Below are 27,819 nucleotides of genomic sequence, written 5' to 3' on the forward strand. Positions count from 1 at the left end.
GTTTTGTTAAATAGCAGTATGTGGTAAAACCTTTCTTAGAAGTATTTTTTTCTCCAAAAGTTTGTCAACTCAATGTCATGGAGTAAATTTTGCATATTGTATGTGTGACAGGGTGAAGTAGTTGATGTTATACATGAGTGCAGGTGTTAAGTTAAAAAGGGACTCATGCCGCTTAGCATGCGTTAAACACACGGCGATGACGTAATGGGCACGCGCAAGTCACGCAGTGATTAACCAATGGTCATAGACCTTGGTATAGTATAATAACGGGCTATTCAGACATTTCTCTAAGTTGGGACTATGTGGAGAAATTGAGACGAGGGATGAAGGAGGCGTACACCATTGCCACCGAGAATGCACGGAGAGCGGCAGAAAAAGGTAAAAAGCACTATGACACTAAAGTAAGGAGTTCTGTGCTACAACCAGGAGAACGCGTCCTGATAAAAAACCTGACACCAAGAGGAGGACCTGGGAAGCTCCGTGACTTCTGGGAAGATACAGTTCACACAGTGGTGAAGCAAATGGGATCTGACCTACCAATTTATGAAGTTAGGCCAGAAAGAGGTAAAGATCGTTCCAGAATTCTGCACAGAAATCTACTAATGTCTTGTGACCATTTGCCCGTTGAGATAACACCAGAAGAAGGGAAAATCGGCACGAGGACGCCGAGAAAGAAACAGCAGCCGGCAGCTCATCAGGAGTCAGACAAAGAAAGCGATGACGAAGATGACTTCCACTATGAGCTACGCCAGCTAAATGAGAGAGGTAACCAGGAGATGGAGCCGTAGCACAGGCCTGTGGACCAGACACACGAAGTGAGGGGCCCTGCTTCCGGACCAGTACAAGTAGAAGAGGACCATCAGCTGGAGGACCTGCCTGGTGAGGGAGCAAACCCTCCTCTTGAAGGTCCTAGTGATGAGCAGTTATCAGACACTTCCCCGCCAACCGCCGTGACGGAACCTGAGGCGCTGACTGTTGAACGGCCGAGAAGGGAGAGACACCCACCACGACGTACGACCTATGACCATCTTGGAATCCCCTCCTGTTATAGTACACAGTCACCGCAGGAGCGGCTAACTGTTTACCCTGCACCAGGAGTGGCCCCTTGGTTAGTACACCTGCATCCATATTACCTGCAGCCACCTTTTTTGTTTGGACTCCAACAAGCTTGAACCTACAAAGACGACGTGCATGATGCGGTCATGGACTGTCATGGACTGTTATGGACTGTTATGGACTGTTATGGACTGTGATTACTGTGCCATCCAGTAAAACGTGGACCGTACGAGTTGTGGATTATATTTGAACTGTGGCCCGTGCCGCCTGGACTTTAATGAGCATCGGCTCACCAAAGTGGAAATGTTTGGGAGCATATTAATGTCGGGACGACATTTGTTTTTGTGGGGGAGAGTGTGACAGGGTGAAGTAGTTGATGTTATACATGAGTGCAGGTGTTAAGTTAAAAAGGGACTCATGCCGCTTAGCATGCGTTAAACACACGGCGATGACGTAATGGGCACGCGCAAGTCACGCAGTGATTAACCAATGGTCATAGACCTTGGTATAGTATAATAACGGGCTATTCAGACATTTCTCTAAGTTGGTTTGAAATACAACAAAGGACCTGTCTGATTATTTCACCCGTCTTTTAAAGGTATGTTGCTTTGTTTTGAATATCGATTGAGTGTGAGATGTGCAAGAGGCAATAGTAGCATGTGAGAAAGAACGTAATGCTTAGTGATGCTTGTTTACTTTTTTATGTGTGCGCGTAAATGTGCGAGTCTCGGGTATTGTTTACAGCAAGCTACCTTCGGCCGCTGGTTATTTACTTTTTCATGTGTGCGCGTAAATGTGCGAGTCTCGGGTATTGTTTAAAGCGAGCTACCTTCGGCCGCTGGTTGTTTACTTTTTTTATGTGTGTGCGTGAATGTGCGAGTCTCGGGTGCATTGTTTACAGCAGGCTACTTTCGGCCGCCGTTATAAGGGTAGCATAATAAGTATGCAAAATATGACGGCCGGAACAAAAAGGTAACAAGTTTCTATACTCATAAGTTATAATCGTTTTTGCAACAAGTACATTGTTTGGATTATAACGGGTTGTTAATATGTTACTATGTATATATTTGAGTGTTATTGTATATTATGTTTTGTGTGAATTGTTTTGATATAACTAAAGTTGGTTTGAAATACAACAAAGGACCTGTCTGATTATTTCACCCGTCTTTTAAAGGCGAAACACTGCCACCCCGTGGAAAATCACGGGTACAACATATGCAAACTCGTTACCCAAAGGCAACATGGGCACAGCTGATTCGTCAGCCCAGATACAAAAAAATAAATCAATAAAAATAAAAAATTGGACTGAATTCGATAGATGCAGGACCACTCTACGTAGTTATGCAGTTTCAAGATGATGGGTTCACGAATAACAGAGGGGTAAGAGTTCGAAGTTAGTGTCCACAAGAGGAAGAACAACATCAACTACTTGAGTGGTGACTGACAAGAAACCCATAGCTTGTAAAATAATGAAATATTAATAATAATCATAAATAAGTAATAAAGTCTGATATAAATAAAGTATATTTTAACAACAAATGGTATTAATTCATGCAGCATTACTATACTAATTTTAAAGTTACTATTCATATGCATTGTTCCGTAGAGTTAGCAAATTTTCATTCATTCATCTTTTGAACCGCTTAATCCTCATTAGGGTTGTGGGGGGTGCTGGAGCCTATCCCAGCTGACTTTGGGTCAGAGGTGGGGGACAACACACTGAATCGGTGGCCAGCCGATCGCAGAGCAAGAGGAAACAGACAACCATGCATACTCACACCCATACCTAGGGGAAATTTAGTTTCCGATCAGCCTACCATGCATGTTTTTGGAATGTGGAAATAAACCAGAGTCCCCGGAAAAAGCCCACACAGGCCCGGGAGTACATGCAAACTCCACCGACGTGGACCGACCTGGATTTGCACCCAGGACTCCAGAGCTCTAAGGCCGACACCCTAACCATTCAATCTGCCAGGCACCCCGTGTTAGCAAATATTTCAAAGGAAAATATATATAATGGGGACGCAGCAGCTTTCACAGGAAAGCTCAGACTTCCCTCTCCCCATCCACCTCATGCAGGTCTTGGGTAGGAGGAAGAAGATGCTGAAGAAATATAATGATCTGTCAACCTAACTTTTGTTGTTGGGTCCAATGTTCGAAATTTACCGCGATGCCTTTACACCAAGAAATCATCTTGTAACAGGTAGGAATTGTTTTACATTCCAGTAGTTGTACTCAACATGCACAGTCTTTTACCTGGTTGTCGAAGGTTGGCTGTGGGGTCTTTGGCAGATGGAAAGGTGATGAACATCATTGGTATGTTCCCCAATACCTCTTCCCTCTTCCGAGATGAGTATAGTTCCATTCTTCACACAAGACAACACGCACACACATATTAATGGAATCCAAAATTATACCCAAAGAAAAGTGGCTGAAAAGTTTTAAATTTACGTACTTATAATGTAAGAAATAGAGATGCATAGTTGGAAAGAAATCTGTTTACTTATTATTGATTTCTTTTTAGATCAGCACAATGACCAAGCAAAAAAATATGCACATGCCACAAGTCTTTTATTGGAGGAGAGATAGACTTGACTGCTAATAGAGCATCTGTAAATAACTGATGGCCAAAATGTGGGGTAGACCTGCCAACCGGCTTAATAATTGTTTGTTCATGTCGAGCCATGTGGCCAAACTGGTTTTACAATTGTTTGTTCGCACCACGAAATTTAAGATAGCTAACTAGCTGGCCTTGCAATTGTTTGTTCGCCTGATGAAATGTAACATAGGCTGGCTAACAGGGTTTGTAATTGTTTCCTTGTATTGTGGAATGTGGCCAACTCGCTTTGGAACTGTTTTGAGAGAATTGCAAGGACGACAGACTGTGAGCGGTTCACAGCTGTTTGAGCATTCTCCAACCATCCTGCAGTCCGGTAATAAACCTATTTCCTATTTAAATTGATCTCACTCTTTCTTAACCTGTTCCTGAAGTTTAGATCTATGAATAATAATTGCACTGAATATCTTTTTAAAATACGGGTTCTAAAGTTCCGCTTCAATTTTTTTTTATCAAATATATCAAATTTGTTTTCAGAAAACTGCTGAAAATGTGGGCACAAACTGAGAAAAAGTGAGAAAAAAATCGCTGAGACCCAGTCAGAATCTTTTTTTGCTTAGATTTTTGAAAGTTTTTGTTTTAGGTAGATCAAAAACACAAACTTTTGAGGTCATGACCCAAGCCCAGTGTCGTCACTGCTTTCTGACTTGCTCCTACCACTATACATATAATTGATCCACTGCTATATCCCTCTAAACCCCGTAAAAATGCTACAACCACTTGTACCTGAGAAAGGGCAAATATAAAAAGGTCTTTATTTCTCCCCTTCTGAAGCTTTGGCAACACTGTCGTTGACCAACGAGGTAAGCAGACTGTTCTGATAATAGAGGGGTTTGTACCCTGACCAAAAGCACTCTGCAATGAAAGAGGATTTTACAAAGGAAAACTTTGTGAACTTCATTTGTTATTGTGTGCCAGTTAATGGCACAATCATCCCCAATCTCTCTCTCGCCTCGTTTTATCAGTTCATCAGCTTTCCGAGAGGAGTAAGATCTCTACTGCAATTGGTGTAATTGGACATTTTGTCCCTTTGTTTCCAAATATGTAGGTACATCAATTCAATTGTGTGTACATTTAATCCAACACGCGAGATTTGCAGGCAAAAACTGTTTCGTGTTGATCATTTTTAGAAGGATGAAATACGGTGCTATTTTTTTCTCCCCTTCTCAAGCTTTGGTGACGCTCTCGTTGACCAACAGGGCATACCAATTGATTCAATATCAAATAGCCACAAATCCCTGATTATAGTAGTCTCTCCAGTGAGTATTTTACAATACCAATTGATTCAATATCAAATAGCCACAAATCCCTGATTATAGTAGTCTCTCCAGTGAGTATTTTACAAAAGATGGTTTTGTGAACTTAAAGCAGAAGCAAAAGGGCTTCATTTGTTATTTTATTCCGGTACAATGGTTAGTCTGCTACTGACTGGCCACCACTGTGTCCTCTGCCCGGTGCCCATAGTTGGTTGGGTTAGGCTCCAACACCCCCCCGGGGACTTTGTGGGGGTAAATGGTATGTTAAATAATTGAATATTGAATAAATGGGCAGTATCCTGTCTCTCTCGCAATGATGCTAACTTGTATTAATTAGCTGCACTTTTGCACCTCTCAGCGTCACTGTCAGCTGTGACATCTCAACTACAATGGATGTAAATTGACACTTGACAAAAATATTTAGGCACATCGATTCATTGTGTTGTTTTCATTCACCGTTTTATCTATAATCCTTATAAAGTGTGATTTATGGGTGTGTGCGTGTGTGTGTTAAGATTCTCTCGCCACGTTTGTCAAACCGTGCAACATATATTTTTTTTATGGTGGCCAGGAGAGGCTGTCGGATCCTAATAGACAGTCATTATACAACAGCTGTGTATAATGAAATTATCATTGAATTTAATCATGGAAATGCAAAACGCTCTTCACTGTGGACACTGACACCTGTGTTCCAGCATCTTGTAATTCTTGGCAGATCTGCTTTTTGTTTGATTCTCGGTTCATTCTTCACCCTCCTGACCAATTTTGTCTAAGGAGCAGGTGATAGCTTCTTTTTTCTTCCTGATCGTGGCAGTGACAAAACAGTGCCTTGCACTTTATAGGATCTGTTCCAATCACCCTATTATAGAGAAAAATCAGAGTTGTACAAATAACTGGAAACTCTAGAGAGCCATGACATTATGTTTTTCATATGTGTATGTAAACTATTGACCACAACTGTAGGTAAGCGATCCAAATGGACAGACTAGTGGTCAACCCTTTGAACTCACGGTTCTTAGATCGATTAATGAAAGCCGGGTAGATCCAGGCCTTCCAGACTGTGGAGTATGCATGGTATCCTCTCGAATTCATGGATTTTCTCCTGGCAGTCCAGTTTTCACCCACAAAACAAAATTATGAATGCTCGGCTGGTTGAAAACTAAATTAACCCTGGTTATGATTGTAGGCGTGAATGGTTGTCCGTCTTCTTGTGCTTTTTGATTGGCTGACCCCCGAGATATGATCAATTGGTCAGATATCAAGGTGGAAAAGATTTGGGAAGTTTGAATCAATTTCTGAAATTGCCAATAATCCCTTTTTAGGGATGACAGTAATGAATTATGGCAGAAATATTTCATCATGTGAAATTTTAATGAAGATACAGCAGCAAAGTCCAAATTTGAAACTTACAAGATAGACTGAAGAAACGAAGATACCATGGAAAAAATCTGTTGATTTGGTGAAATTACCGTGGTTCTACCATGCTCCCTACACTTGGTTAATCCTGGATACCCTTTGTGGAGCTGATGTAGAACATCTGATCTAATTTCCATGGGGATCCCAATGCGATCTTGGTACATCACTAGACCATCACTTTTTGACAGACAGGCTCTAGCTCCGTGAAATGCGTGCAGGGGTGATGACACTTCCAACCTATGTGGCCATCCATTACTTAAGTTGAAGATTACTTCTTTCACTGAGTAGCTCTTTATGTTTTAATGTTTTTCTTAAAATAGGCTTAATCATCAGAATTGCATGAGGCAAGCTTTAACTACACTTTCTGTGTGTATTCCAGTGGAGGTCCGTGAATTTCTTAGCGACGCCTTCAGCTCTCGGAATCCATCCAACCCTCAAAAACTATTTTATGGCTATAAAACCTCTACTGCAGCTACAGCTGAGACACATAAAAATCATTAACAATAACCTCATACAATTGAAATTATTATTTGGGAATATAGCCATATTTCACTCACCAAAAATGATTTTTACCTGACCTCAATATCCATCCTCTTTCTTTCCTCCTTCTTTTCTATCGCCATCGAAGCTACTGCTGAAAGTCAAGCATGTCCTGGCGTATTTCTGGCATACAATTTTATTCGATTTAGTGCTGAAAATGTTCATTCCTGGTTGTGACAGGGTTGCTTGCAATTGAGTTGTCCGACCTTTCTTAATGATGTCCAGCTTTTTTTTTCTGTAAAAGTCTGTCTTAAAAATGGCAGTAAATCTGCAAACAAATCTATTTCTTCTCCTCTTTCAACCATTGCGGGTTGACAAAACCGCTATAAAATCAACACAACAATATATTTGCCTGTGCAGCTCACTCCAGATATAGTTTGGTAGCTCTGGCTAATCCACTCTATCACTAGCCAATCATAGTTGGTGAAAGCGATTATGTATACTTACGTCTGCTACAAGGCAATGATGTATACCTACACCTGTGATAAGGCCTTGGTGTCACCAAATCGAATTCTGATTGGTTAAAGCAACAGTCTTATCCACACTTGTTTAATGCAGCAGAGCCTGCAGAACTGATTGTGAAGGCCTTGGAGGCAGGCTGACCCCGGCAACAAATAGTGGCTGAGATTGGTTAAATGCTTCAATATAAAAACACACATCTGGAAGCAGTGCAACCATGGGGGAAAGCAATGAAAGGAAGCTAACAGACAATTTGGAATTATTTAATAAGTAGTCATGGGCAAAATATAATTAACATCAGTCTGTGATTAAGATTCTTGGGCCAGCAGAGAAGCCCTTGAAGGCCCTGATGGCACACCACTGGTAGATTCCCTTTGGTGGGTGTCTGGACAATGGATATGACACTGCCATTCTGTTATTGTTATTCTAAATGAATTTTGTTATCTGTAACTTGTTATTCTAAATGAATTTTGTTATCTGTAACTTGTTATTCTAAAAGAATGTTGTCATCTGTAACCATTTATTCGAGATGAATGTTGTTATCAGTAACATATGTATATGGCCCGTGGGCCGAGGTTGAAAAAACTTGTACACACACGACCGGGGGCGGGGCGAGCGCGTTGGCAAAATGTCCCTCGCCTGGATAGTCAGTCGGCTAATTCTACGTACGGCCAGATGCCCCCTCGGCGAGTTGGGCCTCGGCCAGACGTCGGTCGGCTAAATGTCTGTAGACCGTATGCCCAATGCCGCAGGAGTATGCAGTCCAAAAACAGACCCCCCTAACCCCTGATAAATTGATAACCCAGTTTATTGGTCAAAATAAGAACACACTTAGGAGATAGTAGGAATCAATACAGAAATGTAGAACTTACAGTGCATCCAAGTCATTATCTTTATACATCCAGAAGTTAGTGGAAACGATTCCCAGCTCTTCTTTGGTTCCATCCAGGCCAACAAAGACCAAGAATGAACCCATGCCATGGCGCACCATACTCAATAATGACTGGATCTCTACTCAGAATCAATAGAACATTTTAAACACCATAAATTGTGTTTCAAAGTTTCACATAAAATTAAATATCACCTGATCTTTCTTGTATTTGCAGTGGCAAAAACTTTTGGAAGGTGTTGAAGATTCCAGCATTGGAAATGACAACGGGAGCAAAAATCTCAATCTCATCTTGGCCTTTCAGCACTGTCACCCCTGATCCAAATGAAGAATAGCATTAAAATTACAACATAAATTTCAATAGCTATCAGAAAATGCTAATTTTGAAAAAAGCCTTGATTGTTTTCTTACCACAAGCTTTTCCTTGCTGGTTTAGTATTATGCGCTCCACTGCTGCCCTCACCAAGACAGTACCCCCTGCCTTTTGAATGACAGGGATAATGTGGAAGGCAAATTCACTCGCACCTCCTCGAGGATAGTAAGCACCACGTTTGTAGTGGTGAAGGAGGAGTGCGTTAATGAGAAAGCTAGATTGTTTGGGAGGCACACCTTGAAGAAAAGTAAAAAAAAGAAGTTATACATGTGTGTTAGATCTATTTCTATGATATTGCCTGCATTTTAAATTGCAAATGTCCATACCATAGAAAAGGTAAGCAGATAAGGCCCTAAGGTCCTTATTTTTAGTGAGACGGGACATGATTTCAGAGTGGTTTGTGGTCGCTAGGCGGAACACTGAAGATATATAATCTAATAGGCCGGTCCAAACCAGGAAGTTTACAAGCCAATAAGGAATAATCTTCAAAGTGGCAATAAGTGGAGTCCGTTTCGATGCTAACTGCAAGGGTGCAAAACATATGTTTCAATGATCATAGGTCTGGTCACATTTTGAATAAAAGTCTACTTTACCTTCATTAATCTAAAGAACTCATCAATAGCGTCCTCCTCTCCTGGAAACTGTTTCTTGAGGCTAGCTGCCATTTCAGTCTTCCCTGCATGTAAATGATACTTCCTAAAAAAGTAAAGATTGAATGAGTTGAAGGGCTGGTAATCAAACCTCACAAACACACATTAAGAAAAAAATAATAACACAAATTTTATAGTATCGGACCGGGCCGTACCTGTGTTTACCAGGCTGCCCCAAGAAAAGTGTATCAAAGTGTTGCTCAAGACGAGTAAACTGCAGCTGGCCCTCAGTGATCTGATCCAGGGCAACCCTAAGCAAGCTATTCTCGTGAAGCTGGCCAAGATAATGAATGCCTAGTGGAAACCATAAATATATATTTAGAGACAGGAATCAAGGTCTCGATAGTCAATGCACTAAATCTTAATTTTCATCATCTTTGCTTCATTAGCTCCCGTGATCCTAGTGAGGATAAAGTGGTTCAGAAAATGATGAGATTTCATGAGCTGATGTCATTGTGTGTAAAGTACTTAAAGTATTTACACCCACTACACACACACACACACACTAGCAATTTTGGGGACTTAGAAAGTTGTCAGTGAAATGAACTTCATGGCATTGGCTCTTAGCTTCTTTTGAGTGACTATGAGTGACAAAAGCTGGTGATTGGGTGACACAGGGCTCTGTAAATCTAAACATAGCCATCTATTGTTGATACCTAAGCCTCTCGCAAATGATGCGTTCACTTGCTCCTCCAGAGTCAATCATACTAGCTACTTTGATCAAAATTAAGTAAACTTCAAACCATACTTAGTGAAATGCGTTATTTTTTCATATGTAGCAAAGATTAGTTTGAAAGATTAACTAAAAGAACACGCACAATAATCTTGCTAAATGTATGGCCACATTTAGAGACGACAAACAAGTTGATTGCCAAGTAAGGTGACCTCGTGTAAACCACTGCTAATGATCTCAAATCATGATTTTGTCCTTGCTTCGTTCACAACGTAGTAGTTGCAGTGCATTCCCAGTCACTTTAAACTATATTTAGATTTACAGAGCCCTGTGTGCCAATGTCGCCCTGACACATTAATACCGGTCAACTTGTAGGTTTTATACGTATTTTATACATTTTTTTTACCATTTCAAATCATGTTCGCCGTACACCAACTTTTGTACGGGGATTTTTTTTTTAAATCGCCAATATTTATGAAAACCGATCTCAACAAGACCGTTTTGGCTAAAATCCAGATAGTCTCATAGGCTGGTTGCCAACAACGCTACTGTCATTGATCGTTACTATTGTCACGGTATACCAGCAAAAATTCACCTCAATCGTATGTATTTTTTTAGCGGCGCGTACGGCAATATCGATAAAGGATGACATGCGCATGCGTAGATATACATAGAGTAAATATTGTGGAAGCAAGCATGGAGGACCCACCTAGTAAGAAATGAGTTACCGCAAGTAAACATGCGTCTTACGGTGTTTGTAAGGTTTTTTGGGGGTTTGTATGGGGAATTATAATCATTTATAAGGGCAGTTATCGGCAGAGGTTGACAGGTATGCGCATTTGCAATGTTGATGTGACTTAAAAGGGACAGGCACACTGCACACAAAACATTTATGTAGACATTTTTCCGCAAACAAAATAAGGAAATAGGCCGGGGTGTTTTCTTAGTTACGACGCTAAGTGATCGACTCTGAGTTTCTGAAGAATGGTTGCGTTTTCTTGTTGTCGGGAAAAAGCTTTTGTGTAAATTGCTGGGATCCGACAAACTCAATTTACTGCAATATTCTTTGCAGAGAATGCACATTGCACAATAGAACCCTTGGCAACTTTTCTAGTGAAGTCTCTTGAGTTTGTGTAGCAGCATCAGGGCTTCAGAGGTCATCTGTCCATTTGTACAGGTGTGACCTCCGTCCATGGTGTAAGACAATGATTTAGGGAAGCAATAATTCGATCTATTTCCTATGTAATGCTGATTAATGAATGTTGTCTGTCTATTGTCGGCTTTTCTCCATTGAACGCAGTTTCCTATTCAAACAACAATATATGAACAACCTAATGGTAATAAACACATGGCCTTCATGTTGTAGTAGCACCTCTGGTCAGTTTGTTATGCTGTCCATTGAAGAATCGGCCAGTATTGAATAGACAAAATCCCACAGAAAAGCTTTGCAGTGTGTGAGGTTAACTCTTTTTCTGCCATTTTGCCGGCGAATGCGCATTGTCCGTTTCTTGATCAAAACTCGTCTGAATAAATCATTCGATGCTCGTAGCTATTATTATACACGAAAGAGATGCAGCAAAAAAAAAAAGACAGGCGCTACAATGATAAACAGCCTCTCAGGTCATGGCCACCTGGCTTGGTCGCATCTCGAAATTTTAATTGTATCGCGAGCATATTCTTCGATTGAAATTTCCGTCGTAAGACGAGCATATTGTATCACGAGGTGATCGTATGACGAGGTACCACTGTATATAGTTTGCAGTCTAGCTCTGAATTCTCTGTTGACGACAACATCTAGCGGCAGGAGTTCTTTTGCAAATGTACCCTAGTAAATGACGGCCGCTGTCAATTGGTTGACAAAAGAACTATATATCCACAAACTGTTATGATCACGTCGCGTAGCGCGACGCGACCGGGGGAAAGTTCACCCAGATGTGGGGACGCCGAAGGAAAAGGGAGGCCGTTCCGTTGCATTTGATTCCTTGGTTTAATTAACTGGCAAAAACGTACAAAAACAACTTGGGCTTGAAACAACGAACTACTACTATGATATCGCACGATGCAGCGTGGCATCAAGTGACGTAAGCATGACAACGAGGAAACAAATCAGTCGATCCGACGATGATCAACACAACCCACAATCCTTAAGTAGCCCAGGAAAAGATAATCAAGTAATGCAGACAGCTGCAAACAACAATGACATCACGCCAGGAGGGGCAAACGAGCCACTTCTGACAGTACCTCCCCTCTAAGGGACGATCCTAGACGTCCCAAGGTCAATTATACATGAGAAACGAGAATCATGCAGGGCGGGCGGAGAACAGCCGGGCACCTTACCCTGGTTGCTCGGGGGGGTCGCCAACTCCCTCATCAGCGGTGAACTAAACGCCCACTCCGGTCTCTGGGACTACAACCAGCCAAGCGACAAGCGTGGGGCCGATATCGAGGACTGGGTGCTGAGGAACTCTATCACACTCCTAAACAACGCGTCGGCAACAAGGGTGAACCAAAGCACCGGCGGGCTTAGCACACCTGACCTCACCTTTGCCCACCCGCGGCTCGCCAACCATGCCGAATGGAATGTTGATGAGGACCTTGGATCCGACCACCTACCCCCGTCCATTTCAGTGGCCTGTGTCGTCCGCCCGTCATGCCCGCCCCTACCAACGGCACGGTGGAACCACAAAGACGTCGACTGGGCAACCTTCACTCAGGACGTAGAAGACGCAATCCTGAGTTTTGGAACCAACACGCCCCCGCCGCTGACCAACCGCCTCTCCCGCTTCACGACTCTGCTGAAGGAGGTGGGGAAGCGCGTCGTTGGCAAATTCCGGAGAGGCAAGACGAGCAACACCTGGATGTCGGCTGACGTGAGATCTGCGATCAAAGAACGCAATCGCCTACGCCGCTCTGTAGGCACCCACAGAGAAGACTGGCTAGCTGCTTGCAGGAACGTGAACACCCTCACCCAGTCGGCCAAGGAAGCAAAGTGGGCTGCCCTATTGGAGGAGCTGGAGTTCAACCCGGACACTAGCAAAACGTGGCGATTGATCCGCTCTCTCAGCGGATCACCTGATACCTGCACGCTTACTGAGTCCCTGCAACACAACGGCCGCCTCTACACCACCAACGTGGGGAAAGACGATGTTTTTGCCAAGCACTATGCCGCAGTGTGCAGACTCTCCTTCTCCAAAAAAGAACGACGCCGCATCCGAGAAGCGAAGCAACGGCTGGACGCCCCATCAGCTGACGACGAGAGCTGCGCGGACTTCAGCGAGCGGGAGCTCAAAACTGCAATCCATCAGATGCGACCGACGGGCGCCCCAGGCCCGGACGATATCCCCCCAACCCCCCATCCTTCATCAAGGCGCTGGGACCTGCGGCCAGGCGGGAACTCCTAGGAATCTTTAATGAATCCTTCAGAGAGAGACAACCATCCTACCTCTCAGGAAGACAGGCAAACCTGCCAGTGACATCTCCACCTATCGTCCAATCAGCCGGATCTCGTGCGTGGTGAAGACCCCCGAGAGAATCATCTACAACCGAGTGTACTATGAGGCAGACACCTGAGGTTGGATTTGTAGAGAGCAGGCGGGCTTCCGCAAGCTGAAGAGCTGCGAAGACCAGATCCTCCACGTCACGCAGACCATTAGCGACGGTTTCCAACAGAAAAAAACGCTCCGCGGAGTGATGGCCCTGCTGGACTACAGCAAAGCCTATGACCATGTCTGGAAGGAGGATCTCCTCCTGTCGGCGCTGGACGCAGGCATGCCAGTCCAAACTGCCCGGTGGTTAAAGAGCTTCCTCTCCGACCGCCGAGCCAGGGTTCAAATAAACGGGGAGCGGGGAAAGTCTGTTTCTCCCCCCAAGGCTCTGTCTTTGCACCACTCCTCTTCGTGTTATACATCAACAACCTCCGAAGAGTCATCCCAGCAGATGTCGACCTCGCGCTTTATGCCGACAACTTTGCCCTGCTGGCACAGAGCACGCGCAAGGAAGACGCTGAGGCGGCGATTCAGAACGCAGTCGGAGCTGTTTGCGAGTGGAGCTGCAAAAAGAAGATGACGTTGAACGCCGCGAAGAGCGAGGTCAGCTTCTTCTCTTCTGACTCAGGGGAGGCTTCCTGGATCCTGTCCGTCACTGTGGGAACAACGAGCCTGCGTTTCAACCCCACCCCCAAATTCCTTGGGGTAAAGCTCGACAGATGCTTGAGTTTCAGGCCACACGTGAAGGCCGTCACCAAGACAGTGGCTTCCCGAAACCGCATCCTTGCCTGTCTGACTACAAAGGACTGGGGCTGGCCAAAAAACAGTCTATGCTCTGTCTGTCCACCTCGCTCTTCAGCGGAGCGTCATGGACTATGCCGCCCCAGCCTGGCAGCCCTTCCTGTCGCAGTCCCGACTTGACGACCTTGGCCGCGCCCAGAACAGTGCCCTGCTCATCTCTCTCTCTCTCTCTCTCTCTCTCTCTCTCTCTCTCTCTCTCTCTCTCTCTCTCTCTCTATATATATATATATATATATATATATATATATATATGGGTGGGTGGGTGGGTGGGTGGGTGGGTGGGTGTGGCTGGGTGTGGGTGGATGTGGGTGTGTGTGTGTATGTATGTATGTATGTATATATGTATATGTATATATATATATATATATATATATATATATATATATATATATATATATATATATATATATATATATATATATATATATATATATATATATATATATATATATATATATATATATATATATATATATATATATATATATATATATATATATATATATATATATATATATATATATATATATATATATGACTTTTTATGTACGTTTGATATGAAATATGTCATGTTTCAGAAGCACTAAAATAATATAGATGTCCAAACTCCAGAGTTCACATAACTGTACATATTGACTTACCCACATCAAACTCGAATCCCTTATTTTGAAAGGTGTGAGTACAGCCACCAGCCTGATCGTGTTGTTCCAAGACAAGAACCTTCTTTCCAGCCTTAGACAATACAGCTGCCGCTGTCAAACCACCCACACCGCTGCCAATAACCACAGCATCCAGAGCATGGGGAACTCGATCCATACGGAATCCTATAAGTTTCACAGGTTAAAGTGAAATAAATGTTTTTAAGATGTTTTCAAAAATACATCTAGTAATATAAGAGGCTTGCAAACTTGTTTTCCAGTTCGTGTAGTATGTATCAATTTAAAAAAGTACATTGGGACCATTTGTTGGCATATTCATCCATCCATTCATTCATTCATTTATTTTGTGTACCACTTATTCTTACAAGGGTAGTGATTACTTGAGTCTATCCCGGCCAACTACACACAGCAAACCGGGGGACACCCTTAATTGATTTCCTGTCAATCATAGAGAAGAAGACCAACAACCATTCACGCCCACACTTGGGTGCAAACTCTGGTTTCCTCCCACATTCCAAAAACATGCTTGGTGTCATGATTTCCTTGAGAACTTGGTGAGAGAAAACCCAGGATGCAAGGCATGAAAAAAACGGCAAAAGTGCTGGTGCACAACTTATAGGCTTTTAATGACAATAATGGTGGTACTAAAGTGACAAATAAACGTTGACCATGAAGAGGGAATACATGACTTACGTGGATAGGGAAATACATTGTACGCAAGGTAATACTCTCACACAGGAGATTAATTCTTAAGTACACTGACTGGGGCTAATCACAAAAGTACACACAGCTGGCCATTAGAGTAAAGGGAACCTAGGAGGGACACGAGAGGTGAGACCCACCCGTCACCCAGCCACCACACACATCTCCCCCAAAACCCTAACAAAACCTGACAGTAACCTTCCTCCCCCCCCTTAAGGGATGAATCCCAGAGATCCCAAGATCAAACTGTAATCACAAAACAAAGGAAGGGCGGGAGCCCGGAGGATGGCGAACCCGCCGTGCAAAATGTGGGGAAAAAAATAAAACAACCCCGAGTGTTACAAAACCGGAAGAAAAAAAACCTGAGTCGGGAGGTCGTCCCGGCCGGCCCGTGAAGAAGCGGCAAAAGCGGTGATACACAACTCAGGGTTTTTAATGGCAAAATGCTCAATACAAAAGTGACAGATTAACAGGGGAAGATGAACACCGACAAAGTAGCAAAAATGACTTACATGGCCGGGGTAACACAAGGTACACGCAGTAAAATTCCCACTAAAGACCTCACCAAAAACGACCCTTAAAAAACGGACAAGAGCTAATTATACACTACAAAAGGCTGTCCACGAGAAAAAGGGAAACGAGGAGGGACGTACAAGGTGATACCTACACATCACTCAGACAGCACACATGGAAAACACACGCGCACACACACACCTCCACCCAAAAAACCCAACAAAATGTGACACCGGGTAGGCTGATTGAACCCTCTGTCTGTCATGGTCATCAATCTGCTTGTGCCCGGCGATTGGGTGGCCTACACTTCAGGGTGTCCCCCTCCTGGTGCCTGTTCTTGGCTGGGATGGAGTCCAACATACTTGTGTGAATGAATAAAATTACTAGCCCTTCCAAAAATATGATGGCATGCTTCAATGGATTTCTGTATTGCAGGTGTGGTACTACTTCCCCCTGGAACACCGCGCTCCATTTACCATGAATCATTTAGCAAAACTGTCAAACTCTGACTGCTTATGTGTTTATTGTTTTGTTTTAGCTATCACCTGACTGCCTTTTGTGGCGATAGATGTCCAATCTATTTTGACAATGAGGTGCTGGCAGCGAGCATTTGATCATTGGCCTATACGGCCCAAGGAAAAAAACCAAGGCCAGAAGGCTAGGTGTGGAGCCGCAACAGGCAGAGAAAATGCAACGTTACCTTCCTGGCATGTTAGAGCACATCTCACTACATCTGTGTACCTCATAGAAATGGTATAGATAAACTCAAGCGGGCTAGAGTTGCATGCTATATGCTTTGTGTTTTCAATATGAACACATTTGGCGATGATGAAATAAGCCTAGTCTATGTCACACCGACTCTGTCTAACTACAAGTCACAGTTTCATTGTCCAACTTTTAAAACAAAATGACGATGTAGCAATTATTGTGTACAAGCAGTGGGTTCCGGCTTCGCCAAAGGACATTTGTTACACTATTAAAAAAAAATCTTTTGAAAATGGTTGTTTAAAAGAAGAAATTCAATCACTTGTCTTCTAGGGTTCGACAGCCATTTCTGGCAACCATAAAAAAAAATTCAACTCTCTATGTTGCACGGTTTGGACAAACATTGCGAGATAATCTTAATATACAAACACACACCCATCCATACATCACGCTTTATAAGGATTAATTGATGACCGCTGTAGTATATTGATACTATAACGGTAAATTACATCAGGTTATACAAGTGGGTTTAACCACCGCCACCTGATGGTCATTACGTATTACCGAGTGACCCAGATGTTGATGTGTTAAAAGGCTGTCTGTGAGTGTCAATAAACAGCCTAAGGCACGCATGCAAGTCGGCTCTTTTGTCTATACTGCAAAGTTATCATAAACGCCAAGGTCAAAGAATGCAGAAGATTGTGCTGCCATCATGGTGCGCTTCAATTGTTTACACCTTTCCCAACTCGATAAGAAATGAGAAATCCCCTTTTTTTGGCAAAATTGGTGAAAAGTATGTAAACTATGCAAAAGAGGCAAGTATGATATATACAGAAGCAGGTATATGCCCTATGGTCAATTTCAAAAGAAAGGCTGATGAGTTTCACCTATTTAAGCAATGTTTGGGTGTTAATTTTGGTAAGATATTGTAAACCAAAGTGAAAATATGTCAAAAATAAAAACTCCCACAATAGCATTGTTTGCGTAGTTCATGCAACTCAAGTGGAAATGACTAGGTAGACGTGTGGCTTCCAGGTGCACACACACATCCATCCATATATATCACGCTTTATAAGATAATAGAATAGATAGAGCGTGATATATGGATAGATGGTTGTTTTATAACCCCCGTCACGACAGAAAAAACAATGTTCAGAGGAGCACCTAGAAACCCGCTGGCGGAAATTCTTCCAAAAATGACGTTTGTAAATGACGTGGAAAGGCGTCATACCTTACAACTAAATTGGGTCAGCACAGCCAGCAGCATATTGTCTCGCGTCTTCTCGTAACGACAGGGAAAAGTGTTCTGGGGGGCGCCTAGAAACTTGCTGGCAGAAATTCTTCTGAAAATGACGTTTGTAAATGATGTGGAAAGGCATCTGACGTTATGCCCAATAAGCCTTGCAGGCGTTTAGGACACATCATATAAAAACAATGATTCATACATCAACTCTGTTTTCAGCTTTAACCAATAAAAGTTGAGTTCACACACTTAGAGAAGTTGAATAAATTCATCTATTAGGATCCAATAGCCGTTTCTGGCCACCATAAAAAATTCAGCTCTGTACGTTGCACGGTTTGGACACACATAGCGAGAGAATCTTAACATAAACATACACACACTCACACATCCATGAATCACGCTTCATAAGGATTACAGAAAACAGTGACTCCCAACCTTTTTTGAGCTGTGGCACAATTTTTTCATTAAATGGCCCTGTGGAGCGAGTGGTTAGCGCGAGTCGACCTCACAACTCTGGGCTCTTGGGTTCAAATCCAGGTCATGTCCATCTGTGTGGAGTTTGCATGTTCTTTGCCTGTGTGGGTTTCCTCCGGGTACTCCGGTTTCTTCCCATATTCCAAAGACATGCATTATAGGCTGATTGGACACTCCCAATTGCCCTTAGGTCCATCTCCTTGTGCCCTGCGATCGGTTGGCTACGGATTCAGGGTGTCCCTCACCTTTGGCCCAGAGTCAGCTGGGATAGGCTCCAGCACCCTTCCGAGACCCTAATAAGGATAAAGCGGTTTAGAACATGAGCTGAGATGAAAATATCAAAGCACACCAACAAAAAAATCTTTAATTCATTCATTTTCTGAAGCGCTTTATCCTAACTAAGGTCGCGGGGCTGCTGGAGCCTGTCCCAGCTGACTTGAGGTGGGGGACACCCTAAATCGGTGGCCAGCCAATCTCAAGGCATGAGGAGATGGATAACCATTTACTCTCACACTCATATCTAGGGGCAGTTTGGAGTATCCAATCAGCCTACCGTGCATGTCTTTAGGATTTGGGAGGAAACCGGAGTACCCAGAGAAAACCCTCGCAGTCACAGGGAGAACTCCTGCTGCCGGGCCACCATCAGAAAATCTTCCAATTTCAAATGATGCTGCCTATATGGACATTATAAAAATGTCCTAGATGTTCTATCACCAGGAATTAAATAAGCTAAACTTTATTCTCCAAAATTAAAAATTTCACACAATGGCCAGGCCCAAGTTGGTCCTCCTGTGTGGAGTTTTCATGTTCTCCCCGGTTCTCTCTGGATTTTCTGTCTACTGCGCCACTTTCCTCACACATTCCAAATATTCCAAAGACGCAGGGTAGGCTAATTGAACACTTAAAATTGCTCATAGGTTTAACTGTGAGCGTGAATGGTCAATTCAGGGTGTGCCCCGCCTCATGTCCGAAGTCAACTGGGATAGGCTCTAGCACCCCTGGCAACCCTTGTGATCAAAAACTGTTCAGAAAATGTATGAATGATAAAATTTTCACACCAACCTGTCACCAAAAGTTGATGTCTGCCGACCCTGAACAACTTTTGGTGCGAGTGATTAGGAAATCAGTAATGTAATGTTTTTAAATCTCATAATTTTATGAATTTTGTGCCCAAAATTACTTAAATCTAATATTAGTTGAAAAGTTGTGCTCACAGGCTGTCACCAAACGCTGACATCCTCATAACCAAACAACCTCCCGTTTTACGTGAAGTAAAAACAGGAAAACAACTTCAATTTCATCACGGCCTCGTTACTCCCAAGATTCCTTAAATCTCCGAACATTACGCGAAGAGAACTTTGGTGCTCGCAGAGATTCAATTTCCACAAAAGTTGAAGTCTGCGATGCACCTGACCGCTCACGGTGCACCAGTGTGCCGTGGCACAGTGGTTAGGAAACACTGGTATAAATCATGGCTTTTGAGCCTCTGAGGGTATACTGAACCATCTCATGCCTACAAGATAGACTTTGTTAAGTTTTAGTTGAGTGTAGAAAACATTGTTTGTCTGACTTGTTGCCTTTGAGTCCGCCATTTTCTCCTCAATAGCTCTTTTAGTTCAAATCAACCAATCAATGCATTTTTTAAACACTTGTAATTTATACACTATATTCTAGAACCGCTTTATCCTCACTATGGTCACTAGGGGTGCTGGAGCCTATCCAAGCAGACTTCGGACCACAGGCGGGGGACACCGTGAATCCTGGCTAGCCGATCGCAGGGCACAAGGACAGACTACCATTCATGCTCACACTCGTATTGAGCGGCAATTTAGAGTGTCCAATCAGCCTACCATACATGCTTTTGGAATGTGAGAGGAAACTGGGGCACCTGAAGAAAACCCACAGAGGCCTGGGGAGAACATGCAAACTTCATACTTCATCAAGATTGACCTGTAATTGCTCTAAAACTCTAAATCTGTACGGCTGACGCGCTAACCCCTCAAGTTGCCGGGCCGCCTCAGTCCTTTTCTATACCGCTTATCCTCACAAGGGTAGGTGCTAGAGCCGATCCCAGATAACTACGGGCAACAGGCAGTAGACAACCAGGATTGGTGGCCAGCCAACCATATCAGTAAATTTAAGGAATGATATCTTGTCAGTCTTACATTGGTGGATTAAAAATATAAACTTTGATTATTAAGTGAATGTCAGAAATTATAGCTCTTACCTCTTTTGAGCCTTTCATCCCGCTTTTTTTCATCATTAACAAAGGGTCTTGAGGGCCTAACGCACGTTTCACTAAAAACCTTATAACGGTTCCACGTGGTCAAGTATATAATAACTAAGACAAAAATCAAACTGCTCAAGACACAAAAAAGCCACCACCACATCACAGCGGAGAATTCTGCAAACAGCTCGCTTCAATCACAAGCCCAGAAATGATAGAAGATTGTAAAGAGAGCTGTGATGAGGCAGCGATTATGAATGGAACAAAACATTCAGCATCTTGAATAAGACATTTGTTCATCTTAAATATGTGGAAAAGGGAAAAGATGCTTATTAAGGAGAAGTGAAGATTTTACCAGAAGTAATTGCTGACATTTTCAAAATTAAAGTATGACCAAGAACATTTTCTACACTATGAACATAAGACATCTGTGAAACAGAGAACTTGTTGATAGTCGCTTCATCAGGGTGAAATCGTGGGCATTTTTAAAACCATTAGTGAAGCAAGAAAGAACCTGTGGGCATTTGATTCTTACAAAAATGAATAAACTGTCTTAAACATAATTCATGTAAACAAAGACACTCTCTATGTTGAGCTATAGGCCATTTCCGGCTGTGTAATTCAAGGATATCCACATGACTTTTTGCCCCAGACTGGATGAATTTTGAAGATCAACAATGCAAATGTAATTTTTATAAAATATTTTAACAGTCAGATATTTAGTCACTTCTGTGTACAAATAAAATAACAGGTATAATAATGAATGTTGCCAAGAAGGAAAATATAATGAAATCATGAATGTTGGACAGTAGTCTTGCACCGATAGTGATAATTGGATAACTTTATTCAACCCGTATTCGGGAAATTTCGTTGTCGCAGTAGCAAGAGGGTGAGGATGCAGAAATAGGAAAGGCATTTTAGGGTAATATAGACATAAATTATATATATATATATATATATATATATATATATATATATATATATATATATATATATATATATATATATATATATATATATATATATATATATATATATATATATATATATATATATATATATATATATATATATATATATATATATATATATATATATATATATATATATATATATATATATATATATATATATATATATATATATATATATATATATATATATATATATATATATATATATATATATATATATATATATATATATATAACTGGCAGACATCTTATTCAATTATTGACATTTAATTAAATAGATTGGATCACGGATAAGAACGGAGGTACATCAAGCAACAAAGATTTCCCCTTCACTCCGAAGCATCTCCCCGAATAGACATTTTCATACGACTCTTATTGCCATGAATAAAAACAATTTACAAGGTTGTTGATTATTTCATAATGCGTAAGCAAAAACAACATCTGTAACTATAATAACAATCAAGGTATTCTACCAATAACAAAACAGGAGACTAAAACCAACAACATTTGGATTAAAAACAATCACGCCTTCATTTTACCTAACAATCATATAACAATTACATAAAGAAAGACCGAAGTGCGTCACGAGGTATGGCCACTATGCTGGAAATGGCAGAAACAACATCTTTGTTATTGGCCAGTGACCCTGGCTCCGTTGCAAAAGAGAACAACCGATCTCGAAGCCCCAGATTGGGTGAGTTGCTATATAAACAATCCTTGGATAAGAAGTCCACGTGAGAGGGGACTTGAAGATTGTTTATGACCTCGAGCACTTAAGAAATAATAAGAAGAATCATTTAACAAAGAAATGAATTACTACACATATACGTATAATAGTAATACAGAATAAACCCAACACATACATATATATATATATATATATATATATATATATATATATATATATATATATATATATATATATATATATATATATATATATATATATATATATATATATATATATATATATATATATATATATATATATATATATATATATATATATATATATATATATATATATATATATATATATATATATATATATATATATATATATATATATATATATATATATATATATATATATATACACATACATATAGATATATATACTCTATACTATAACTATAATCTGGAGGGAGACATCTGATGGATCTCGGGTAAGTCCACATTAATGTCTGCATGTTGTGAAGGTGTTTACAAATGCGTTAAAGGGACATTGTATGTGAGGCCCATTGTTGGGCTGGTTTCGCGTCCTGGGTGACGGCGATAAAACCCTGTGTTTATACTAGTCAATGGCAGGTACGGTGGGGCACTTTGCTGGAAAGTGTCCTGTGTCTCAGGGGTAGGCACGAATGTATTGTACTAGAGGTACAATATTGGGGCCGGGGAGTGTCCTGTGTCTAAAGGGTAGGCACGAATATACGTTGTATGTTGTTTGTGTGGTTTCTGCAGTAAAATTAGGAAAGGCCTAGGAGATACAGTCGATACAGTCGAATAGATAATAATAATATTAATAATAATAATAAATAATAGAGTTAACTGTGTGAGGCACACGAACTCACTACAAAAAAGTAAAATATGGGAAACACGTGTTGTAAGGCGGGTTTGGATGACGATCCAAAAAATACGTCTAACTTGTAAGGATTGGAAAAAAATTGGAAAGACAAAGCGCTTTAAAAATATTACACAGCTATATTTATGGATAAATAAATATGGGTTTGCTGGCCAGCTTAAAATGCATAAAATGCAGGATAATATATGCACTAATGCATAGAGGTAATATACATATATAAATAATATGTGAGTGGATAAAAGTGTAACAGCTTGTTCCACAGACACTAATGGAGGTAATATACATATATAAATAATATGTGAGTGGATAAAAGTGTAACAGCTTGTTCCACAGACACTAATGGCGAAATAAGGCCGGGGAGAAGTTAAAAAATACTATTTTGGGAAAATAGTGGGGGCTCCCTCGGATAACGGGGATATATTTAAGACCGTGGCGGCGGGAAAGTACTGTTTGGTAAGGAAAAAATAGCGGGGCCTCCTCGGCTGACGGGGAAAATATTTACCGAGATAGGTGACGGGCGCGGAGGAAGTTTAACAAAAATAAAGGGAGCTAGAAAATTAATGGGGACACTGGTATTTGATTTGGTTAATCCGGGTATGACGTTTTGTGATTACAATAAATTGGGTTTTTTTTGTGATGCTTGGGCTTGTATAACAACAATTAGAATGGTTATTTCCAAGTGCTGGTGGTGCTTTGTTAATATAACCTATATGTACTGTCAATTTACAGCAATGTGATGGCTTATTGCAGCTTGGTTTTTGATCCCGTCCGCTAACGGGAAGATGGTGTTTAAAAAGACAAAAGAATATATACAAAATGATCATTTAAATTTTAGCAGGGAATGTCACCTGTGTTTTTATTATGCTCTAGACTTGCCAAAAAAATGTGTCAACTGCGGGGGAAGCGTTTCTGGTGCAGCGGCTGCTGATTAGATGGGAGTGAAACATGTGGGCCGCGGGGCAGACGATTTAACTGTGTTGGGCTTTCGGGAGCGTTCGGACCGTGTAAACGACAAAAATTTTGTGATCCCTTCCGTGAAGACATTATAATAATAATAATTGGCCTTGGGGGTGCTGAAGCAAACTTGAGGGCAGAAAATGGGTTTTTGCCATATTGTTGTGCTTGCAGCATACATATTCTGGATATATGGGGTCTTGGAAAAATATTGTTATGTAGTTGAATATCGGAAGAGGGGTTAATTTGACGATTTAATGGTTGTCTTCTCTAAAAAGCGTTGTATTTGGGCACAGGGAAAAAGCTGGTTTGTAAACATAAGATAACAATGCTGTTTTCGCAGCAAGAGTGGAGGTCATAGTTAACGGCTAATTGCGTTTTCTGTTTGGACTTTTCAGAATAAGAACAATACATGGGCTGCAAGAAATGCAAGGTTATGCGAATGCTTTCGCATTGATATTTGGGGTTTTAAAATGAAATGTATTAAAAGGATAGAAAATCTGTTTAGTAAAAGGTTGATTTGGTAAAAAGCTTTGGATTTGGGAAATAGACCAAAATAGTCATTTTTGAGCAATTGTGGATTTCAAAGGGCTCTTAGTTAAAGGAAACTAGCTTTTGGAGGATAAAATAATATTAATACTATTTCAGAATTTTTTGATTATTCAAAATACTTTAATCCAGGAGGTTGGCTGTTTAAAAAAAAAAAAAAAGGCCAGGATGACAAAATTTACAATATTATGGTATATTGGTGACGATAAGGTTTTTAAAACATTAAAGTTTGTAATTAGGAATTGTCTAACAAAAGGTTGATTTCTCTCATTTAATTGTTGTAGATTTTTGTTTTGGTAACAGGCTATGGGAAATGACTCGTGTCTTAAGTAAACATCATATGAGGTGATTTACAAAGTATAGTAGGTATTGAATTATTTGGCTGTTAACGACATCAGATGGGAAATTTACAATGCAATAGTGGCATGATAAAATTCATGGCATTCATCCAAATAATTAGGTGAATTGTAAATAAAATAATTGGTTTAGGATGAGCATATTTTCCCTAAGAATGGAGTAACATGGAATGTTTTTCAAAGTGCACTTGAAAGAACATTGTCTGTTGTCCTGGCAGGAGGAAATATGCTTTGTCACAGGTCATATTGATGACTTTAAGGATATTACGGATTGGATAAACATTGGTCAATTGATACAACCAAATAACGTTGCTTTTACGGCTTTAAGGGCATGCAAATTGGTTAGAACTTTAGCAACGATGGGGTTAATACGCCTGAATGTTACAGTGATAACGAGTGACAATAACAAGCTTAGATAAGGGAGGGAAAGGAGAAATTCTCCAAATTCCAGAATCTGGCTTAGAAACAGGTTATGTTAGTCGTTTTGGGTTTTTGACAGGATGTGGTAGTACATTAATTCTGGGAAATTTTGGGAAATTGGGGACCCCATATCTAAAACAAGTTTGAGACAAATGTGTAAATAGGCTCTATTTGGCGCTGGATGCACAAATTCTAGTGGGGCCTTTCATGTTTTGAAACAAGTGACGCTTTAGGTAGATGGGTTGTCTATGAACAAAATGGGATGGGGGAAATTCGCTTACAAATTCGGCGTGTTATCTTGGTTCATAGAATTTGGAGTCAAGGCGACGTAATAAAGGCCATAGGCGTCATGTTGTATAAATTAGGCGTGGATGAATTTGTTTTACAAATGGGGGAGATTATCTTATCACCTGAAACAAGTAGAAACAAAATTGGATGGCCGCATTAAAAGGTGATTGGCATGCTATTAGAGGGAATTGGGATTTTCCAAAAAACCTGATAGGGAGCCATTAGGTCATGGCGGCTGTGAAAATAAAAACCTTAGATGTGAAACTATTCCCACCTCAATTCGGGGAACAAACAGCTAAACTGATAGCATTAAAAAGGATATAACTTTGTGTGAAACTTGAAGGTAATTTTTTACAAACGGTTAAAATGCTAGAGTGGGGGTGTGTATATTAAAGGATCTACTAATGAATGCGGGGTGGATCCAGACCTTCCGGAATGTGGGGTATTCATGGCGTCCTCGAGAATTTGTGGATTTTCTCCGGGTACTCCAGTTTACTCCCACAAAATGAAATTATGGATGCTAGACTGGTTGAACACACTAAATTCTTCTGTTTATGAGTGTGAGCGTGAATGATAGTTTGTCTTTTTGTGTTTTTTGATTGGCAGACCACCGAGACATAATCTATCAATAAAAGATCAATAAAGAAAATAATTTGGGCTTGAGTCAAGGGAAGACCTATGTCTCGACAAGGGGGAGGTGGCCTTGCTACAACGGCACTACAAGGCTTAGGGTTTAAATCTATATGCATACCCACATATCCATTTCAAAAAATACATATAGATTTTATTTTATTAGATCATATGGATATCATTCCACGATATGGAATTCCAGAAACTATTTATAGTGATAATGGCTCCCATTTTGTTAATATAATAGTTGTCTACCATCCACAATTGGCGGACCTTATATGAAGTCCTGTTTGGTAGACCTTACAAATTGTTATTATTCACTACACAATGACAATTGGATGATGAGGCGAATCTATCAGAGAGAAAAAAAAAACGCACACACCAAATTTAGACTATCAGAGGGAGATTTTGCTTCTCAACAGGAAACGGACGAAGCGACGGTGATTCTTGAAGACTGGATGCTGATAAGCAGCATAAAAGAAGAAACATCGGAGCAACGCAAAGTGGGAGGGTCCTTGTTACTGAAAGGGGACACGGATGCACCTTTCCCACAGTAAGAAGGTTGTCTAAATTGAAACGTTTCAAGAGGAAAACTCCCTAAACAAAGACAAAAAGTCATGTTGAAAACAATTATTGCTTTTGGGGCAATGAGATTAATGATGATTGTGATTCTATTCCTTTCCACAGTAGGGTTGTTTTCTCCAGTTGGAGAAAAAGGCGGAGGCGTTTCAATTGAGGATACACCTTCTTACGGGAGGGTAAACCGAGAAACATACACATTTACATTTAATTAACATTACCTACTAAATCAAATTTCCACATTGAAAATATATATTTGGACTCGGCGACGTCCCGGTTGCCATACAAAAAGAGATGGTGGGAAATATGTGTGGTACATTAACAGCAAAAAATTAAAGATTGGGAAAAGCCTTGTTGCAGAAATTGGTCAAGATTGGAAAGCTTGGACTGACATATTAACCTGTGAAATTTATTTCTGAAACAGGGATTTCCCAAACGGGGGATAATTGGGCGCTGTTAATGGAGTGTAAAGAAGGCAAGCACTATGTGGAGCTACTTTGGTAAAAGGGTGGTCTCAATTGAAACATTGAGGGGACGGGTAAGATAAACTTTCTGACTTAATAAGATACGGGAAACACCAATATTAATTGAAAAGATTATTGCTCAGCAAGCAATACCATAAAACTATAGGGAACTCTTTTATATTGGGTTTGACGTCTCCATATGGTTTCAATTGAGACTAAACCATCTTACAAAGGATTAGGATAACCTACCAGACAAGGGAAAATACGATGGGGTCTAACAACTCC

At 40.9% G+C, this 27,819-nt stretch overlaps 1 protein-coding gene across 2 annotated transcripts in view; it reads right to left on the reverse strand.

Annotated features, from left to right (window-relative positions):
- The window catches only part of LOC144208201 (all-trans-retinol 13,14-reductase-like), a 31,556-nt gene extending 10,325 nt beyond the window's left edge, over nucleotides 1-21,231 (reverse strand). The window contains exons 1-9 of one of the 2 annotated variants that reach the window (XR_013328845.1): nucleotides 20,739-21,231; nucleotides 14,857-15,039; nucleotides 9,412-9,550; nucleotides 9,200-9,302; nucleotides 8,933-9,128; nucleotides 8,645-8,842; nucleotides 8,429-8,548; nucleotides 8,217-8,355; nucleotides 3,313-3,422 (exon numbers count right to left, since the gene is read on the reverse strand). Coding sequence is in view for 1 of the 2 variants with exons in the window: in XM_077733921.1 (XP_077590047.1) it covers nucleotides 3,313-3,422; nucleotides 8,217-8,355; nucleotides 8,429-8,548; nucleotides 8,645-8,842; nucleotides 8,933-9,128; nucleotides 9,200-9,302; nucleotides 9,412-9,550; nucleotides 14,857-15,039; nucleotides 20,739-20,901 (1,351 nt within the window). In the remaining variant the exon portion in view is untranslated. The remainder of the gene's footprint in view (nucleotides 1-3,312; nucleotides 3,423-8,216; nucleotides 8,356-8,428; nucleotides 8,549-8,644; nucleotides 8,843-8,932; nucleotides 9,129-9,199; nucleotides 9,303-9,411; nucleotides 9,551-14,856; nucleotides 15,040-20,738) is intronic. The other variant, XM_077733921.1, reaches the window with a different exon arrangement.
- Nucleotides 21,232-27,819: the final 6,588 nt, after the last annotated feature.

This window comes from Stigmatopora nigra, chromosome 15 (assembly GCF_051989575.1).
Source record: "Stigmatopora nigra isolate UIUO_SnigA chromosome 15, RoL_Snig_1.1, whole genome shotgun sequence".
NCBI classification, from domain to species: domain Eukaryota; kingdom Metazoa; phylum Chordata; class Actinopteri; order Syngnathiformes; family Syngnathidae; genus Stigmatopora; species Stigmatopora nigra.